The 20,836-nt window shown below is 35.8% G+C and overlaps 1 protein-coding gene across 2 annotated transcripts; it reads left to right on the top strand.

The window, feature by feature from the left end:
- Positions 1-10,201: 10,201 nt before the first annotated feature.
- Positions 10,202-20,202, top strand: LOC112797296 (kinesin-like protein KIN-UB). 2 transcript variants are annotated; one of them, XM_025840149.3, is made up of 19 exons: positions 10,202-10,610; positions 12,126-12,226; positions 12,324-12,446; positions 12,634-12,819; positions 12,987-13,208; positions 13,315-13,474; positions 14,202-14,351; positions 14,611-14,699; positions 15,570-15,773; positions 16,540-16,656; positions 16,879-17,010; positions 17,099-17,230; positions 17,817-17,955; positions 18,033-18,125; positions 18,500-18,625; positions 18,760-18,885; positions 19,040-19,183; positions 19,429-19,557; positions 19,649-20,202. In XM_025840149.3, the coding sequence occupies exons 1-19, from the start codon at positions 10,463-10,465 to the stop codon at positions 19,807-19,809; spliced, it is 2,682 nt and encodes an 893-aa protein (XP_025695934.1). In that variant the 5' UTR covers positions 10,202-10,462; the 3' UTR covers positions 19,810-20,202. The 2 variants fall into 2 exon arrangements, with proteins under 2 accessions (XP_025695934.1, XP_029153780.1); XM_029297947.2 differs by having other exon boundaries at positions 10,424-10,669.
- Positions 20,203-20,836: the final 634 nt, after the last annotated feature.

Genomic DNA, 20,836 nt, shown 5'->3' with positions numbered 1-20,836 from the left:
CCTTTTACCCCTTCAATCTTAAAGAATTTTTCTTTGAATCCATAATAGGATTCCTTAAACAAAGTAAATATTTTTCTATTAGGAACACCTCAAAAAGAGACGAACCCTCGGCCTTGGGATCTAAAGGGGATAGTAAGAGTGAGAAAATAGAAGAAAACTCTAAGAGTATGCTTAATATCTCAGAACAAGCACAAAAGCTCAAAACCCCAGATAGTGGCTCAAGAATTGGGATAGAGCTGAGAAAGAGCACATCCAGTATGTGTTAGCAGGCCTATTTGGAAATCAGTAAATGGTAAGAGAACCCCGATCCGAGAAAACAAGGTCTCGTACATATACAGCCAATCTAGAACGGTATTAACATGCTCATTTATGTGGCATAACCGATCTCCAGACCTCGGGATAGCGAAGATATAAAGGTTTCTCATATCAGAATCAAAGATGATCCGAGCCTCCCTCAAATTGACAAGCTCTTCTTAAGTAATTGTGGAAGGCGTTCCCTTGACTTTCTCGGAAACCCACAAGTATATGTCCACCTCTAGCTCACTATTCATTATAGGGGCTAGACGGGGTCTCGGCAGATTAGTAGCACCGCCACGTCCTCAACTCATGATAACCTTCTTCTTAGCCAACTCGTGAAAACCTACAGGGGTACCACCACTATGTTATCACTGCTACATTGCCAGAAATAAAAAAATCCTGGGAATACAAATACTATGAGTATGGCTCGTTCAAAGCACTAAATGAACTAACAAAATGCAGGAGAAATACGAAAGTTGGGTCAAACAGTAATCATTAACTATTTAGGAAACTAGAAATATTGGTGCCCCTACTACAATGAGCATAATCAGAGATAACAGGCACAAAGAAAGGAATAACATGTAGAATGAACGGGGGTTCAAAAGGGAACCCTTCAGTAAAAACACAAAATGGGAGGAGAAACAGAAACTTCACTAACCTCAAATGATGATTTTCGTGGACTTTGTTGATAAATATCACTAACCCTCCTCAAGTACAGCAGACACAACAAGCAAGTTTTGCAAAGAGCCAAGGAGAGCAGAACAAAACTACTCACAGCAGAACAAAATCAAGAGAAATTTGCAGAAAGGAAGAAGAGTAAATGGTTGTATTTGTGAAGTGAGATGGTTTGGAAAGTGAAAAGGTAAAGTAGAAATAAAATATATTTAAATTTAAAATAATATTACATTTAAATTTAAGTTAAAGTTACATTTATTACTGGAGAGAGAATTCGAAAGTAGGCTAATGGTTCGCAAAACGAGAGGAATAACCGCTGAAGGAAACTAAAGGAAACTGTTCAGTTTTCTTAAAGTTTAGGGTCCCAATTGAAGAGCAAATTATAAACTCAAATACCTGTGAGGCCGTGACAAAAAACCAGGGTCCAGGAATTTGAGTTAGAGGCACTGTTCTGGATAAATAGTAACACAACGGAACAATGAGTAAATGAGACGTTATGATAACCCACTAAATGCGCCATAATGGCAGCATAGTAAAGCCTGAAACCGTCGAATCCAAACATTAAGGATGTAATTTAAAGGCATTAAATGCTGAAAAACGACACTACCCAAAGAAGCAGAGATAAAAGGGAAATGCACTTAGCAGGTAAAGACACTTGTTCCATATCACATAAAAACGAGTTAAATCCCAAAATGATCACTGAGATTGGCGTCGTGCACTAAAATCATTTCTGAGATTCCAATTGCACTAATTACGTCCCTTAGATTGACCAAAGTGCACCATGATAGTCCCTAACCCATTTTTCATTAACAACGTGATGACATGGCTTGATGATGTGGATTGCTGGTGACACGCGTCACTCCATGGTTTGGCCAAATGTAATCGTATGATGATGTGGTGACTAGTGACACGTGGTATGCTGATGCGGATTGTTGTGCCATGTGTCACAATGCTATTTGGCCACGTGTCGCAACAGTATTCGTTCACATGTCGTCCATTCTGTCATCATTGTAGATGCACTAAATTAGTCCTTCACTTTGCATTAACTGACTCATTTTAGTCTATGAAATTAAATGTCGTGTACCAAACTAATCCTTCACCAGTTTTTTCTCATTTTTTTTTAAATTAAAATTTTTCAATATCTTGAATACACTAATTTCAATTCTATTTTTTCATATATCGTTTAAATATAAGTGCTTTCATAAAAAAATTTAAGATTTAGTTTTAATTATATAATTTTTTCTATAATAATTTAACATTGGTAAATTTTGCAATATATAAGTATGTTATTATAAAAAAGTGATTGATTAGACACATTTTTCATCAAAAAACATGTATTTTTAACAAGAAATCGATAATTAAAATAAACATTTTTTGTTCTTATGAAATATATGTTTCCATTGTGTGTCAATGGGCTAGACTGAAGGCACTTAGTGAGGGTGCTTGAAGTGCCTTCACGTCAACCCCAAGACAGTGGTTAGAGGTATCTGCAAGAGAAATTTTTTTTATAAAAGCACTAAAAGATGTCGGAGATGGTGGTGAAGGTGCTTGAAATCCCTTCACGTTAACTTTAAGATGGCGGTTAGGGGTATCCGCAAGAGAAAAAATATTTTATAAAAGCACTTGTATTTGGATAACATGTGAAAAAATAGAATTGAAATTAATGCATTTAAAGATATTGAGAATTTTGAATTTATAAAAAAAAGAGAAAAAACTAGTGAAAAGACTAGTTTGGTGCACGACATTCAATTTCAGGGACTAAAATGAGTCACTTAATGCAAAGTGAGGAACTAATTTGGTGCGTCTACAATGATGACACAATGGACAACACATGGACGAATACTGTTGCGACACATGACATAAACAGACACATGGCTAAATAGCATTGTGACATGTGGCACAACCATCTACATCAACATGCTACGTGTCATTGGTCACCCCATCATCATACCATTGCACGTGGCCAAACCATGGAGTGACACGTGTCACTAACAGCCCACGTCATCAAGTCATGTCATCACGTCGTTAATGAACAATGGGTTAGTGACTAATATGGTGCACTTTTGTTAATCTCAAGGATGTAATTGGTACAATTGGAATCTCAGGGATGATTTTAGTGTAAGACGCCAATCTCAGGGACCATTTTGGGGTTTAACTCCATAAAAACACTACTAACTTTAATATTGGAGTATCTTGCAGGTTGTCCACCCAACCTAGATCTGTGCACGCTGAAATAAAATTTTCAACCTTCATCCCCTCAATTTGTGAACTCACCTCAGAAAAGAACAGAATTAAAAAATCCAAAATTACTTTATATAAGATGATATGGCCGTTACAACCCAATCAAAATAGCCATAAATCGGCTTTTTACGCGTTATAACTTGGCTCATGCGTTACAATTCATTCGAACGATATAAATCGGCTTTATACTAAAACATACACCATGCGTTTTTATACGACATTATTACTCTTCAATGAAAATAATTGAAAAAAGCATAATTGTTGGTGCCTAATTTCACATATAAAAGGTAAGACATTATATCTTCGGAATTCATACACACTGAATACACAATACTAACTTAAGCATCGGAGTACCTTTTGCAGGTACACTCCCCTTTTTTTGTTCTCTCCGCAACGTGATATATCTCCCAGACAGAAAGCTCGGACATTCAAGCCACCAATTCGGAGTTGAGGATAATAGCTCGATGCCGACTGCTAGGAGCCGAGTAACATCCTGTTTACCCCACACAAGAACAATTGGCACCAACGATGGGGCCAAGGCATAATTTTCTTATCCCTTCTTATCGGCCTCAAAACTTCCATATCCATCCATGGCTGATCTACCTCCACCAACACCTTCCGAACTCTTTTGGATGGTAACTGAGCTACAACAAGCAAATTAGCGTATGGTGGAGAAAATAAAAGGATGAAAAACCAGATCGCCGAGTTAACTAATGCTCGGATCGAAAACAATGGTGATTGTAATGAACGAGTGGAGGAGGAAGAGCATGAATATGATCCGAGACACATTTTTGAAACTACTCGGAATGAAGAAGATTGGCCGAAACATGAAGATAATGAGCCCGATAACTCTGTAGGGCTATTCACTGCTGACATCATGAATTTCCAATTGCCTAGAAGATTCACTTTGCCGATGACCACCCCTTATGATGGGTTAGGAGATCCGAAGAAGCATGTCAAGAAGTTCAGATCTATAATGATAGTGAACGATACTTTTGATCCTGTTTTATGCGATGGTTTTCCTTCCTTTTTAGATGGTCCTGCACTTGATTGGTTTTGTTCTTTGCCTGTAGATTCTATTTCTCGTTTTCAGGAACTATCGAAGCTTTTTGAGGATCATTTTGTTGCTTCTTCCATCTACCTACACGATTCTGACTACCTGAACACAATCAAACAAGGTCAGAATAAAATTCTGAAGGACTACATTACCTGTTTTACAAAGGTGGCCATCACCATACCAGATCTTCATCCTGAGGTGCATCTGCACGCTATCAAAAGCGGACTTCGACCAAGAAAATTTCGAGAAGCAATCACGGTTGCCAAACCAAAGACCCTTGCCGAGTTCCGTGAAATGGCTGAAGGTCAGACAAGGCCCAGTATAACAAAGACGAAGATAAAGCTCGAAAAAGGAAGAAGACTTTTAAACTGACCCCTTGCTATGATTCATATACTCAGTTTAATACTAAGAGGGACAACATCATCAAGGAGATTCTCAATTCCAAGCTGGTCAAACCTCCCCGAAAGGCCGGTAGCTATTCGGATGCAAAGAACGCAGACAAATCCAAATACTACACTTTCCACCAAAAATATAGACACACCACTGATAAGTGTGTGATTGCAAAAGATTTATTAGAATGACTACCCCGGCAAGGCCACTTAGACAAATACACAGCGGGACCATACAGAAGCGTAGTATATTCTTTGCCGACCTCACCTCCACAGGACAACTTTCACAAGAAAAAGAGAAAACCACTTATAGTTACCCTAATCAATCACGGGAAATTATTAACTGTATTTCTGGAGGTTTTACAGGAGGAGGAGCAACAAGCTTGGCTCGAAAATGTACGTACCAAACTATGTTATCGGTAGAAGGCATTGTAAATAAAGCCCACACATTTCCTCATTTTCCACAAATGGCATTCCAGGCATCCAATTTCAACATAAACACCACAAATCTGGACGACCCAGTTGTGATTTCCATCCAGCTGGGAGACCTTTTGGTACAAAAAGTACTACTAGATCTTGAAAGTAGTGACGACGTTCTCTTCTATTCTACATTCCAGAAAATGAAGCTAAGCAACAATATACTCCAACCTTTCATTGGAGATTTGGTAGGATTCTCAGGTGAATAAGTCCCGGTATTGGGATCAGTGTGGTTACAAACCATACTGGGTGAGCATCTCGATGGTACTACTATATCCAACACATGGAATATCTCATCTTTAAAGCTCTATTATAGTTAAAAGTTAGAGCCAGGCAGGTACTCTTTTTCCTACTTACAAGATTTTTTCTCAAAAGAATTTTGCTTGGAGAGGTTTTAATGAGGCCAGCCTACTTGCAACTTTGTACAACAAAAGGTTAATATTATAATACTATATGTTTCATTACTATTCTCTTTCTTTAAATCGATCTATATCCCTCCGAGATATAGCAATTCGCAAACGACGACCAATTATTTAAGTCATACAATCCTATTCAATCAACTATGATAAACACAAACTTCAAAATAACCCACTCATGACAACATTTGTGGGAACCGATCTCTTACTATCATGAACAATAGTCATAAATCAAATACTCACAATCACACTATCAAAAGCAGAAAATACTCATGCATTGTTCCTCACATGCCAAATCAACAAATAAGTTTAAATCTCAAATTTTCTAAACAAATATAAAATCCAAACAATCAAACAGAAGCCAAAATCAAACTTGGCAAACTATAAATAGTCATTATCATCCTAAAAGGTTGGTAAAACAAAGTTTAAGATAAAAACTACAAAGTCATACATCATGATCTAAATTATCATCCCCCTCCTCCACTGCTTCTTCATCTTCAACTAAGGATCTGTCACGGACTATCTTCCCAGGATCCATTTGAGACAGATCTTTGTCTGGTACTAAGAACTTAGCCTTCAGAACAACGCGCTCAAAACCCTCCACGAAAGCATCCAAGATTTCAGCTTGTTTTCCCTTCTCCAAATCCTTCATCTTCACTATTACTAGATAGGTTAGCATCTATTTTCTTCAACAACTCGGACTTCTTCTCATAGTTATCCTTCACAACTTTCAACTTTTTCTCTTTCTCAACTAACTTTGCCTCAAGCTCGACAATCAAATTCTTCTTCGAGTTTAACTCTTCACTCAGTCTACTTGACTCCTCAGATAAGCCCAACAACTTCTTATGCTTAATTTCTTGACTATGACCCAAACTAGCCATCCGCAAAACGACCATCTAAAAAAAATCGATCAACATAGCGACAAAAAATACATACAACAAACCACAAACCAATACCTGCATAAACTGGTCGATAGCTAGGGGTGAGCACGGGTAGCGGGTACCCGATTACCCGTCTGAACCCGAACCAAACCAATGACTTTTGTTAGTGATGTGGTTCGGGTACCGATTTTGGGGGTGCGGAGCCCGAACCAACCCATGAACCCGATTATATGTTAATTAAATAAAAATAAATAAATATATATATGACTTTTCCATTAGACAATGATTATTCATTATTAATATATTTGGATTTTAGTGAGCTTAGTTTTTAATGTATTTGGTGTTTAACATGTTTGGATTATTTCTATTGATGTTACATGTTTATTGTACTTGTTGAATTTTCAAGATAAAAATTTAGTTTTTTTAGGTTTAATTACTCTGTTGGTCCCTATAGTTTTACAAAATTTTCAATTAGGTCCCTATACTTTTTTTCCTTTTAATTGAATCATTGCACCAATTTTTTTTAATTGGGTCCCTATACTTTTTTTTCCTTTTATTTAGGTCCCTATACCAATTCTTTTTTTTTTTAGTTGGGTCCCTATAAAATTAAGCCAATTACTACTAAGAATGACTTAATTGAAAAAAAATTTAGTGTAGGGACTCAATTAAAAAGAAAAAAAGTATAGGGACCTAATTGAAAATTTCACAAAACTATAAGAACTAACAGAGTAATTAAATCTTTTTTTTATGAATTTGAAAGTCATCGGGTACCCAATTACTCGAACCGAACCAATCCGTTCTTAATCGGTTTGATTTGGTTCGGATACATGTACAAAAAAATGCAAATCCGAACCAAACCAAACCAATTATATTTTGATCGGTTCGGTTCTAATTTTACCATAAACACGAATCAAACCGACCCGTGCTCACCCTTACTGATAGCTATGTCCCCAACCTTTTAAGCCAAAACCTTATCCACTGATGACTGACCAAATTCATCCGCAATGACCATATATGAAAAATCCTTACCCCAAAGTGAGGACTCATCTGCCTCCTCAGCAAAACCATGTAACCTCTTTTGATCCACAAAAGAGATGAGCTCTTCAAGAGGTATCTCCCTTCCTCTCTCATAAACACCTTTAGAGCCATCAAGATCAACAACATCAGACTTTCTCTTCTTTAAGATAACTTTTCTTCGTCCATGCCAAGGATGATTCACCTCACCCTCAACACCGATTTTCTTTGGTTTGGAGGATGAATCTTCTTTTTCTAAGTTTTTTACTTTTAAAGCGAGTCCTAAAGCTTGTAGTAGACACTCCTGGATACTTCTCACCTGTTTAAACACATAAAGGAAAATTAGACGAAAACCACACAAACATCTCTCCCTTGTATCGACAACAATTCAACAAAATCTTATCCAAATATTCAAATACAAATTGCTTATTATCCTCCCAAGGAAGCAAGTCAAACACTGATATCAAGTTCGTCTTATTCACAACTTCTACAAAAATTTAATTATGCACTCATTTCTCGCACTAATCCCCTCAGGATCAAGAATATGTTGGGGCTGAGAGGACCAAAATAGAGAAAAAATTTTAGCGAGATTTTCATCCTAATAAAAGGGAAACAAATCCTCGACACTCTTCACCTTTAAAAACATTTCTTTGAAGTCTTTGAAGGAAGACTTATACAGTTTAAAAATAGAAAATCCAGGAGTACTGTTTAAATTAACCCAACCACCTTTCCAAATTCTTTTTGCTTGAAACAGCGAAAAGAACAATTCCAAAGAAGGTTTGAACTCTAAAAAATCAAGCAGAATTTCAAAACATCGCAGGAACGCCCGTCCATTAGGATGAAGCTGTGATGGTGCACAGTTCAACTGTTTGAGAACAGAACATTTAAATTCAGTAAATGGAAGTTTTACATCCAATTCTTCAAAAACACAACTATGCATGAAAAAAAACTCAAAATCACTCCTCCTATGAAACACGCGATCAGCTCTAGAACATGGCAGTAACTCGACACGAACTCCAGAACCCACCCTAACAATTTTACCCACATCTATCTCACTCACACTGTCTTTATCTACAAACAGCGACCACCATACCTTTACATCATCACTAACCCACTCATACGTACCATCTTCTACTAACGGTTGATCCTTTTCACCTTTTTATTACCCATTTCTAAAACACAAGAGATGCGGAGAAAGAAAGCGACACAGAAAAGACAGTAAAAAGGGCGTACCTCTTTTGTTCATATCTTTATCAATCCTCTTTCCAACACGTTTTGATAGGAGAGGAAACGAAATCTATGTCAACTATTTGAATTCCAAATTTAATTCAACATGCAAATTAAAAAACTGTTTGAGTTCCAACCCAAAGCCCCAACCGTCAGATCCAATAAAAGCAGACAGCTCAAATATCATTGGTAAGTGCAAAGGTAAAGTACAACTGTTCAAAGATATCATTAATTCTATCTCAGTCTTTATTTAATTAAACAATTATTTATTAAACTTTTTTTTATTTTGATAAAGTATGTTGAACTGGGGACTTCATACCTATTATATTTGCCGAATTTTAGCTCAACCTGTTTTATCAAAATGACAACATACCAAACTTGGGAACTATGATATGACCGTTACAACCCAATCAAAATAGTCATAAATCGGCTTTACACGTTATAACTCGGCCCAGACGTTACAATTCATTCGAACGCTATAAATTAGCTTTATACAAAAACGTACACTTTGCATTTTTATATGATATTATTACTCTTCAATGAAAATAATTACAAAAAACATAATTGTTAGTGTCTAATTTCACATATAAAAAATAATACGTTATATCTTCAAAATTTATACACACTAAATACATAATACTAACTTAAGTATCGAAATACTTTTTGCAAGTATACTTCTTTTTTTCATTCTTTGTGCAACGTAATATATATCTCCTAGACAAAAAATTCGGACATTCAAACCACCAGTTAGGAATTAAAAATAACAGTTCGATACCAACTGCTAAGAACCGAATAACATCCTGTTTAGTCAGACAAGAACATAAGACATACCCGACTCATTAATTCGCAAATCACAAGTTTAGATGGACCGAATGTAAAGAGATCGGACTAACCCGATTCACAGCTTAACAAGGTTAATTAATGAGAGATCCTACTCTAAAATTCATTTCGTTAATCGTTATCCTTGATGATAAATTTTTAAAATACAAAAGAAATACAAATTATACGGTACCTACCACATAGTGTTATAAACTTCAATACAGCATACACGGTATAGCACACGGTCAATTTGAAGACAAGACACGATCCAATAATCGAATGACACATAAGCAAGATTAATCACCTTCGAACATGCACGGATTTGGGAGAAACCACCCAATTTTAAATCATTAATCCAACTTCAGTGCTTATGCTTTAATTAGAGGAGTTCAATGTGTTTACGAGTTCTTACCGTACTTGTTTGGATAACTTGCTTGTTAACTCAACAAATCTACTCAAAATAATTTTTTCTCTCAAAAAAGTACCCACGTTTTCACAGCTACAAGTCGACAAGAGTACAATATGAGTTTAATAGCTTTACGATCATACGATGTGCTCAGCTCTTATTTCTTATGCTACACCCTCCATTACACAATACCCATCCAGCCATCCCTCTTACTAACTAAAATTATTTTCCAATCCAATGATGGCAATAGTCAAAGACCACGAATGGTCCCTAAATGAAAGATCCATTGTAAACAACACCCCGATTGAGTTTCAGGTTAAAATATTTTCCTCACTCTCACGGTCTCACCCTAAGCTGAAAGCTTCTTTATTTTCTTTATTCTTCTCCAATTCACAGTACTTAAAGGGTCCCACTCACAACTCTTTTGGGTCCCACCCGTCACGGTCCCTTCTCCCATTACTGAGTCGCACCCACGCATAATTCCCACCTTCTTTTTCTTCTTCTTCTTTTATTTCCCAAAACGCAGAAAACTCAGTTGCCGTTTTCTGCCGTCAATCAAATCAATGGCTTCCAGCAACATTCATCGAAACGGCACCCAGAGAGGAATCATTAGCAACAAGTTCGATCGCCCTCTCAAGCCCCGCCACCGCCCTCCCTCTCCGGGATCCACTTTCCGCCGTAACTCCTCCGCCCCCCGCAACGCCGACGCCGGTCAGTCCCCTCAACCATCTCCTTCTAGAGAGAGAGAGAGAGAGAGAGAGGGAGAGAATGTAAGTCTAAGTAGTAGCATTTGTCAGTTGGACTCAAATAATGAAGCACACCACTTCTCACTCTTCATTATGACTCTTTCTTTTTTGTGATCTATGATGCAATTATGACTGGTTAGTTTTGTATGATTATGTGTTTATGTGGTGGTATTGGTTGGTGGTGGTTGTTGCAATTTTTATATGTATTTTTTGGCTGTTAGAATTGTGAATAGAAAGAAAGCGCCATAACAATTGTGATATATAGGAGTAGGACTAGTCATGTGTGTGGAAAGAAAATAATGAGATGCATGTTGCACATTGCTTTTTTATTTAAACCCCGTTTTCTCTTTCATTTAGTTTAGTTTAGATCTGGAGTTTTGGAATGTGTGGTGTTATTAGAGCCCCAGATGATGATATCGGTCATCAATATGTGTAGCTTTTGGTGGTTTCTGGTTCTAAGCAAGGCTTTCAATTTAAGCACAATGGGGAGGGCAATAATTTTGAAGGAGTAGTGTGAAATTATTTTCTTTTCCTTTCAATTTAAAGCATTTGGTTTGGGTACTTCCTTTGTTTTTATGATGCTATCAGTTCATGCCTAAGAGCTTGGTCTGAGGTTGTTTTATTAATCACCCTTGTTAATGTGTGTCTTGTTTATTTCTGTAATCTTACTCTCCCCATATCTTACATCCTTCCGTATAACGAGAATCAAAGTTTTCAATAATTGAGTTTGTATGGTAGTTAGCAGATACTTTATGAAGTGTAAAATTATGTATTTTGCTTGTACATTTTCATTTATTATGGGAAGCGACTTAGGATGTTGGTTGATGAAATGCATCTTTTGAACCGAAAATAGAGTATAAGGAAATGATCAGTTTGAAATGTTAAAATGCCAATGATTTTTGACGTAGTTATATCCAGATTATATATATATATATATATATATATATATATATATATATATATATTCATGAACAGCTTAGGTTCAAAGTTGTGTTTGTTGGGAATGTGTGAAGGGACTTACTCAGGAAGAACTTGCTAGAAGAGCAATCCATCCATATTTATTTTGGACCAACTATGATTTACGACCTCCTGGTGATGAGGAGATGCCATTCCTAAAGTCCAGGTTAATTTGATAGTTCAGGATTGAGTCTTTTAAAATTTAAATGGGGTTCCAACTGTAACAACCAAATCTATATGGGGCTCATACATGCTCCTGTGTCATTGCCTTTCAACTGCAAGTTTGAAACTTGACAAAGGGGGAACTTCGGGCTGCATAAGATTTTAGTATAAATTATGCTGAAAAGGATACTGAACAGATAAAGAAAGAGGAAGGAATAGACTTATAGGGCCTCCAACTGGCCAATATATCTAGAGATACTAGATATACAGGGTCTAGACTTTTAGTTTTCTTGCACGTCCCTCATACTGAAGTCATGATTTTATTTTGAATGGAAGCCAATTCCAAAGTTTTTATGTACAGTGCCTGGAAGAGTTCGAGTGGCAGTGAGATTGAGACCTCGAAATGCTGAAGAAATGATAGCAGATGCTGATTTTGCTGACTGTGTCGAACTGCAACCAGAGGTGCATCCAGTTTACTTGATTAGCTAATGTATGTAGATTCAATGTTTTGCTTTATTTTGGTAAAGTGGATTCATTTACTTTTTCTGCTCCTCTTCAGCTTAAGAGGTTGAAACTTCGTAGAAACAACTGGGATTCTGACACATACGAATTTGATGAGGTGCTTACTGAATATGCATCACAGAAACGTGTCTATGAAGTTGTGGCTAAGCCAGTTGTTGAGGTCTGTTATGGTGGTTCATGTCCTAATTTAATTTGCTCACGAATATCTTCTACTGAGCTATTCTATCTATTTCTTCTTTATGTTAGTGTCACTCATGATTTCATAAACATATCTAACCTTCACCATCATCATTGTCGTCTTTTTTAATGTTATACAGCTTAACATGTCTGTGATGTCTGGTTTGTAGAGTGTTCTTGATGGCTACAATGGCACTGTAATGGCTTATGGTCAAACCGGAACGGGGAAAACATTTACTCTTGGAAGTTTGGGGGAAGGAGACACCTCTGATCGTGGTATAATGGTTCGTTCGATGGAGGATATTTTTGCCGAATTGTCTCCAGATACAGATTCCATCACTGTCTCATATCTGCAGGTTTGGTTTTATACCTTTTTGCTCATACTTCTTTTCGCATAATATCTGTTGATTTTTGTCTTCTTGTTTCCATGAAGGTTGTTCCTTTTATCAATCAAGTGTAAACTTTGCTAGGCCATATTAATTTGTGTAGAAATATGTAATAACACCACCTGCAAAATGTGCAGCTTTACATGGAGACTCTCCAGGACCTGCTTAATCCAGTAAATGATAATATTCCTATAGTGGATGATCCTAGAACTGGTGACGTATCTTTGCCTGGAGCAACACTTGTAGAAATCAGGGACCAGCAGAGTCTTCTGGAGTTACTAAGAGTCGGGGAAGCTAATCGGATTGCTGCTAACACAAAGTTGAATACAGAATCTTCCCGTAGTCACGCTATTCTCATGGTGAAATAATATGTTTTATTTACATTTTATTTTTATATTATATCTCCCAAATTAAGAAATCCATATTTTAAAAAGAATATTCAATCTTATATCTATTCTCACACAGGTACATATTAAGAGGTCTGTCATGGATAATGAAGATATCGAATCTAGTGAAAATGGTGGTGATACACCAAACTTTATTACTAAACCTTCAAAACCACTTGTTAGGAAGAGCAAGCTAGTTGTGGTGGATTTAGCTGGTTCAGAGCGTGTCCATAAGTCAGGTGCATGCTAGACTTAACATTTGTGTATGTGTATAATTATGCATGTCATAAATTAACGGTCCTTGTTCAATAGCGCCTTCTTCATCATGTCCTTGTTGTGTACGCATGTTTTCCTTATGCTGACATCTCATGATCAGCTCTGACAAAATTTTGATATCTGAAACCCTGCTTGCCATTTTCAATTTCCAAGTCCTGAAAAAATTTTAGAAAGATGAGTTACTTTTGCAGGTATCTTAGTGCTCTTATATATATATATATAGTCAAATGGCAGACCTTGAATTGTTTCTCACCTTTTTTTTTTCCATTTTAATGCTATCAGTTATTTCCTGTCTAAAAAACTGTCAATTTGCATATGCATTGAAATATTGAATGCAATAATAATGTCCTATATTGTATAATAAATGTCTGAAAGTATTTGGGTGTGCCTTTTGTGTGTTGTTATAAAAGAAGAAAGACAACTTTCTGGTGATCTGGACTGCTGAATGCTAAGAGGGTATTTCAGTTATAATTTTTAACTGATAATAATTAGTTACAATACTTCCACTTGATTTTCATTTATTCCTCATTTTCACAATTTTGTAAAGAAAATTGAGACAATTGGATTTCTCGTGGCCTTTGAAATACAGACAGTGTTGATCCTGTCTCTCCTTTAACTTAATTGAGTTAATAGATACTGCTATTAGTTGGTATGTGCTGAAACTTTTCATCTTTTCTTTTCCCCCTGCAGGAAGTGAAGGACACATGCTAGAAGAAGCCAAATCAATCAACCTTTCACTTAGTTCACTGGGAAAGTGCATTAATGCTCTAGCAGAGAACAGTGCTCATGTTCCATTTCGTGATTCAAAGCTTACCAGGATGCTTCGAGATTCTTTTGGAGGTTGGATGCCTTAATCTGTCTTGTTAGATATCCTACTAATATTGGCCTCAAGTTTCACAAACTCTGGTCAAATCTTGTGAGATGTCATTAATGGTTCAGCAAACTGGTTTCTTAGATCCTTGACTGACACAACTACTTTATCTTCCTTAGTCTCAGGCTCTACATCACATAAATTGGTCTTGGAAGTTAATTGTATCTGTTCAAACCTACAGTGCTATTATTTTATTTTCCCTGCCTTATGTTTTCCAATAATCTGTAGGCACAGCAAGGACATCATTGATTGTGACCATTGGCCCATCTCCACGTCACCGAGGAGAGACTTCTAGCACCATATTATTTGGCCAAAGGGTCAGGTTTTATATGTGAATATGTTTATAAAAGAATAAACTACCATTTTGGCCTCCCAAAAGATTCAATTTTTGACAAAATGACTTCCAGAAAGAAACAAATGACATTTTGGCCTTCCAGTTTGACAATATGCACTAATTTTTCTCATAAGTGGCACACGACTAATGCATTTGATCTAGATTTTTTGAAGGTTATTTAAAAGGTAAATACAAAATACCGAGGAAAAATTCTATCTTTTGACCTTTTTTTCAATTTATGTTTCAATTTTTTGCCGTTCATATATAAAAAATAGTTCACTTAGTGTAAAATTACTAAATTTGGAGGGTAAAAAGATCATTTTTCGAAGCAGGCTTGCAAAAAAACGAATCAAACTTAGATCATTTTTGGAGGGTCAAAATGTTATTTCTTTCTTTTGAGAATCATTTTGTAAAGATTTGAATCTTTTGGAGGCCAAAATGGTACTTGTATATAAAATTTTATTTCTATTCAATGTATTCATATGACATTTACTAAATATTATTAGACTTTTGTGCTCTTGATGTCCATGCCATTGTGCAATTTTTTATGTTTAAGGTGAATCGATGACTTTAGATTCTACCCTTATTCTTGTGCAATGCATTTATGTACTGTTGAAATTGTTATTATCTTAATTTGCATATCCTATCTAGTGGCTAGTTAATATTTGATTTTCCCTGATAATTTGAAATTATTTATTCCTCATTCGGTCATCGGTTCATCACAGATTCTGATTGCCTTATTATCAAAGTTCTTAGTATGTTACTATTACTGTTACATGAAACTAAAAACATTGTTGATATTTGACTTGATTAACTTTTCTGGCAGAAAGATTAATGTGTATTTTATTTTCAGGCTATGAAAGTTGAAAATATGCTGAAAATTAAGGAGGAGTTTGATTATAAAAGCTTGTCTCGAAAGCTTGAGGTGCAGTTGGATAAGCTTATTGCAGAAAATGAAAGGCAGCAAAAAGCTTTTGATGACGAAGTTGAAAAAATAAACTTGGAAGCACAATGTCGTATTGCTGAGGTTGAGAGGAATTTTGCAGATGCATTAGAGGTTTGCTTATATCTATATAAAAGTAGCTCTCTTGACAGCAGTAGTCTTTGTTTCAAAATAAAATTAAGTCTTCTAACTTTTGAAATGTTGCAAAAATCTTGCTAGATAATAATACATTGTGAATAAAGATTTTTATGTTAAGGTATGTATGCATGATGTCATACTTTGATTCTTTATAATTGATTTGGGTGTTGTCTACTCTTTTTGTACTGTGAATAGAAATTAGAACCCAAAGTCAGCAACTATGGTGCATGACTTAATTAAGTGGCATACATGGCTTCTTGAAGAAGGATGAGCTCTATTAAGTATTGTTGTTTTTGAGTTTTGAAGATAAAAAGTGATCTATCATCAAATAAGAGCGTGGGTGGAATATTTTTATCAAGGTTTCGGAATCAGTATCTCAGATTTTATATAATGTATAATTGTATACTTTGGGATACATACAATTTTCCTGTTATACTTTACCATTTCATGGTTGGTGACGCATTGTGCTGTGAGTTTGCAGCTCCAAGTACCAACTATTAAGTGAAAGGCTGAACTACATTATTTTAGTATTCCTTGTTCTGCTGCAAAACAATCTTCTAATACACCTTTGTAATTTCTAGCTACCTTTAATTGCATTTTCTGAATCAGAGGTAAAGCTTAGGCATGGTGCAAAACCTTTACATTAGATTCTATTACAACCTAAATCTCTGAAACTACATGTTAATACTTTTGTTTTTATACATCTATGGTGCTATGTTTCATATGGAATTTCAACTTGCAGAAAGAGAGATTGAAATGCCAGATGGAGTACATGGAATTGGTAAAGGAGCTGGAGCAGAAATTAGTGTTAAATCAAGAAAGACATGACTGTAATTGTTTTGTGGCTGATCGTGGCGAGGTATTTATTTTTAACCAATATTAAGTATGTTTATTTACTATCTTTTTCTTTGGTTTGGTCATTGTGGCTTGTGCCAAAATTGATATTATGATTAGCACTTAAATTTTTTGGAGGTCCCAATGTTAAAAGATAATGTTTTGAGGCGTGTTTAACCAGTAATGCCAGTGGCTGAAGGTATTCTGTTTACATTTTGTCACTTTATTTTTGGCTTTTTCGGAACAGGGACCTGCATCATCTTCTGCAGATGTGTCTGAGCTCAAAATGTTGCTTGAAAAAGAAAATAAGCAAAGAAAGGCAGCTGAAGAAGAGTTAGAACGTCTAAAAGGTCAGCTGGGTAAACATACCCGATCAGAGGTGAGTTTCAGTGAAACAGAAAACTTCTATGGCTTTCTTATTTCCCAATCTTGGCTTTCTGGTATAACAGAACCTCTTTGTGTTCTAGGGAGGAGAGGATCTGGAGGTTATTAAGCTGCGCAACTTCCTTGAGGATGAGGCTAATCAGAAAAAGAAGCTTGAAGAAGAGATAATAATATTAAGAAGTCAATTATTGCAATTGAACTTTGAAGCTGACCAGGTAATTTCTCAAGTTCTGAGCATGTACGCCATGTAGCATATGCTTGAATAGTATGTGGTGTAGGAGGTGCTATAAAGTGCAACAGAACTCTTCATATCCTTGTGTATCAGTTGTGTAAACTCTCCTCAAGAAACACAATTAGAGTAGCCAATAGAGTACGTGAACATAATATTATAAACAAATGTATGGGCTAAGAGACATATGTTAAATTATGAACCTTCCACCAAAACATGCCAAAGAACTACATGATTGTCCAGCAGTTATTTTTGAATATTACATTGTATCTCCTACTAAAACACCACCTGACTTGCATGGTTTGGTTATTAGGAATTTTGGGTTTTATAACTACTAGAAGGCAAAATCTATTTGCAGTAGAAGCTAGTTTCATGGTTTATCTTGACACATTTTCTACATTACGAAGTTCTTTGAAAAGTTCTGTCAAATGTCAAATTAAAGTTTGGCTGGTACAATGAAATTTGTACTAATTGTCATCAGATGAATGCTCTTTTTTCCTCTTTTAGTCTGCAGGTTACTTTGTTCTTTTAGCATGGGTTTGATATAGAATGATTTGATGTTATGTCCATAGATGAGAAGGTGTTTGGAAAGTGGTAGCTCAGGGAGCTCATTTCCCTCCATTGATCCTTCCATGACACATGTTAGGCATTCCCAGCTCAAAGACACTGGGAATGGTCCAAAGTCTTCAGTCACTACTCTCTTTGAGCAAGGTATGAATAGATTGAGTTATAATTGAAACATCAAATTATTCATAATCATACATATATGACCCGTATTATTTTAACAGTTGGATTGCAAAAGATTTTATCATTGCTGGAGTCAGATGATGCCAATATGCGAATTCATGCTGTGAAAGTGGTGGCCAACCTAGCAGCTGAAGGTAGTTTTAGCCTCTTTACCGAAAGCAACTATTTGCCTTTCTAAACACTTTTTGTGTCTCCGTGAACCGCCTAATCATTGCGGTATTTTGCTATGAAATGCTCTTTGTTTTGGCAACACAATTATGTTTCAAGACAAGTTCTAGTCTGTGTTAATTTTACACAACTTTCTTAGGAGGAGCCCCTTTGAATGTTGCTTAGTGAACTTCCAGCCCCTTTTTTCACGTGGTCCCATTCCACAAATCCATGTTTCCATTAATTGCACTATTTTTTTGGTAGCCTTCGTAATCATTAAGATTGTATTCTTTTGGCAGTATATGATCATTTGTCTTATCTTTAGGATTTGTTCAGTAATTTCCCCCAATTTAACATGCAGAGGCTAATCAAAAAAGAATTGTGGAATCTGGTGGTCTCACTTCCTTATTGATGCTTCTTAGAAGATACGAGGATGAGACTGTTCGCCGAGTGGCAGCTGGGGCAATTGCCAATCTTGCTATGAATGGTGATTGTAAAAGAGTAGCTTTCTGTCAAATGATATAAATAATTGGATCTTTCTTATTTACAGTTTATTTGTCAGTATGTGTATAGCTAGTTTGGGAAGTCATATTGACTTTGGTTTCCATTGTGGCAATTCAGAAGCAAACCAAGAACTTATCATGGCAGAAGGAGGAATAACTCTCTTATCAATGACAGCGTCTGATGCTGAAGATCCACAAACTCTTCGAATGGTTGCTGGGGCAATCGCTAACCTTTGTGGAAATGGTATATTGCTATTTCGTTTTGGTTTTCCAACTATTCAAGTTGCTAGATGTTGAAAATATATTTTCAGCTGTCAAACGAAGTCATTCATAATTTGCCTGATTTGATGCCACGGTTTGCGACTAACCCTGATTTCGTTGCCATGTTCTTCATCCAGATAAAATATTGATGAAGCTGAGATCTCAAGGAGGTATCAAGGCTTTACTAGGAATAGTTAGATGTGGGCATCCCGATGTTCTATCCCAAGTCGCACGAGGAATAGCTAACTTCGCAAAATGCGAATCTCGATCATCTAATCAAGGTCTATTTCCCTCCTTAGTATCCGAGTATACACACCTTAAAATATATAGAAAAATGGAGAATGTTCTTACTCCATAAAAAGAAAATGCCATTTCCCATTGATTAACTTACTGAATTTATGTTTTCTGAGCTCTTTCCACTACACTTGCCACAAAGCCACTTTAAGATTCTTCTAGTACCATATAGAGATTAAGGAGATAAAGAGGCTTTGGTTTGTAGCCTGATGATTCTACTTTGCGCTCGCAGGGATAAAAAGTGGTCGATCTTTCTTGATAGAAGATGGTGCACTACCTTGGATAGTACAAAATGCTAATAACGAGGCTGCACCCATCAGGCGTCATATTGAGCTTGCGCTCTGCCACTTGGCACAACATGGTAAGGGAACAGGCGACTTCTTGTGATCTCTTGAACTTTTCTAACTACATTCTTGTAAAACTTAAACCAACCGAGATAATGAATATTGCAGAAGTGAATGCAAAAGACATGATTAGCGGAGGAGCTCTTTGGGAGCTTGTCCGGATTTCAAGGGATTGTTCACGAGAGGACATTCGCAGTCTTGCTCGCCGGACTCTCAGTTCTATCCCGACATTCAAATCTGAACTGCGACGACTGCGGATAGAATGTTGATTACAGGTCTGCATGGAACTACATTTTTATTCTTGTTCCACATTTTGTGAAACAGAACTACCGGTACTTAATAATTCTTCTTGGTGGCATATGGGGTAGATGTATACCTTGCTAGTTTTGCTTTGGGAGAAGCAGGGTTAAGCATGTAATTTGTAATGATATCTAGCCATTACTGACCTAGAATGTTTGTATATCGAATATTGATAGAAGGGAAAGTAGATGACAAATGGGTTTCTGCATGGTAGAGAGGGAAGTTGATATTATGTTCAGTCAAACATGGGTTTGTCAAAGATTTGACCAACTCTTAGTTATATGGAGCTCATATTGTATGTAATATTGAAATTGATTGATTCATGTAAGTAATGAAATTTATCTTTTTTTTTTTTTTGCCAATGTATGTTAGAAAATCATTGTTGTGAAGTTTCTAATTATAGAAGTTTTGGCCGCCAATCAATTCATCTGTATATGGTATATAAAATTTGACAGAATGGTATTTATAAAATTTTTCGAAAATTTGAGGAACAAAAAGTGTTACATTCAATTTTTATTTTTAATAAAAAAATGTTATTGTATTGAAGTGAATCTCAACAAAAGTGATTGTGATAAGATAATTATCAATATAATTTTTAGGTTTAATTATTCTGTCGGTTTCTATAAATTTACTAAATTTTTAATTAGATTCTTATATTTTTTTTCTTTTCGTTTGAGTCTCTATTTCGTATCAGATTTTGTAATTAAGTCCTTGTTATGACAAAAACATTAGAATTAACGGAATATTTCATTAAGCAAAATGAATATGCATAACACTTGACTGAATATTTTGTATAATTTAACATAATATTTCGTTAATTCTAACGTTTTTGTTACGGTAGAGACTTAGTTACAAAATCTGATATAGTATAGGGACCAATTGAAAAAAAAAAGTATAGGAACCTAATTAAAAATTTGATGAAACTATAGAGACCGACAGAGTAATTAAACATAATTTTTATTTAAAAAAAGTTATTGAAAATATATTTTATTTTTG

Source organism: Arachis hypogaea, chromosome 4 (assembly GCF_003086295.3).
Source record: "Arachis hypogaea cultivar Tifrunner chromosome 4, arahy.Tifrunner.gnm2.J5K5, whole genome shotgun sequence".
In the NCBI taxonomy this organism is placed as follows: domain Eukaryota; kingdom Viridiplantae; phylum Streptophyta; class Magnoliopsida; order Fabales; family Fabaceae; genus Arachis; species Arachis hypogaea.
Note: the sequence above shows the minus strand (reverse complement) of the source record. Positions and strands in the feature narration are given on the sequence as shown.

Coding starts and splice junctions, on each gene's coding strand:
- LOC112797296 (XM_025840149.3), top strand. CDS start 10,463: ATGGCTTCCAGCAACATTCATCGAAACGGCACCCAGAGAGGAATCATT. Junction 15,774..16,539: donor ATTTTGCAGATGCATTAGAG/GTTTGCTTATAT, acceptor TTCAACTTGCAG/AAAGAGAGATTGAAATGCCA. Junction 18,626..18,759: donor TGCCAATCTTGCTATGAATG/GTGATTGTAAAA, acceptor GTGGCAATTCAG/AAGCAAACCAAGAACTTATC.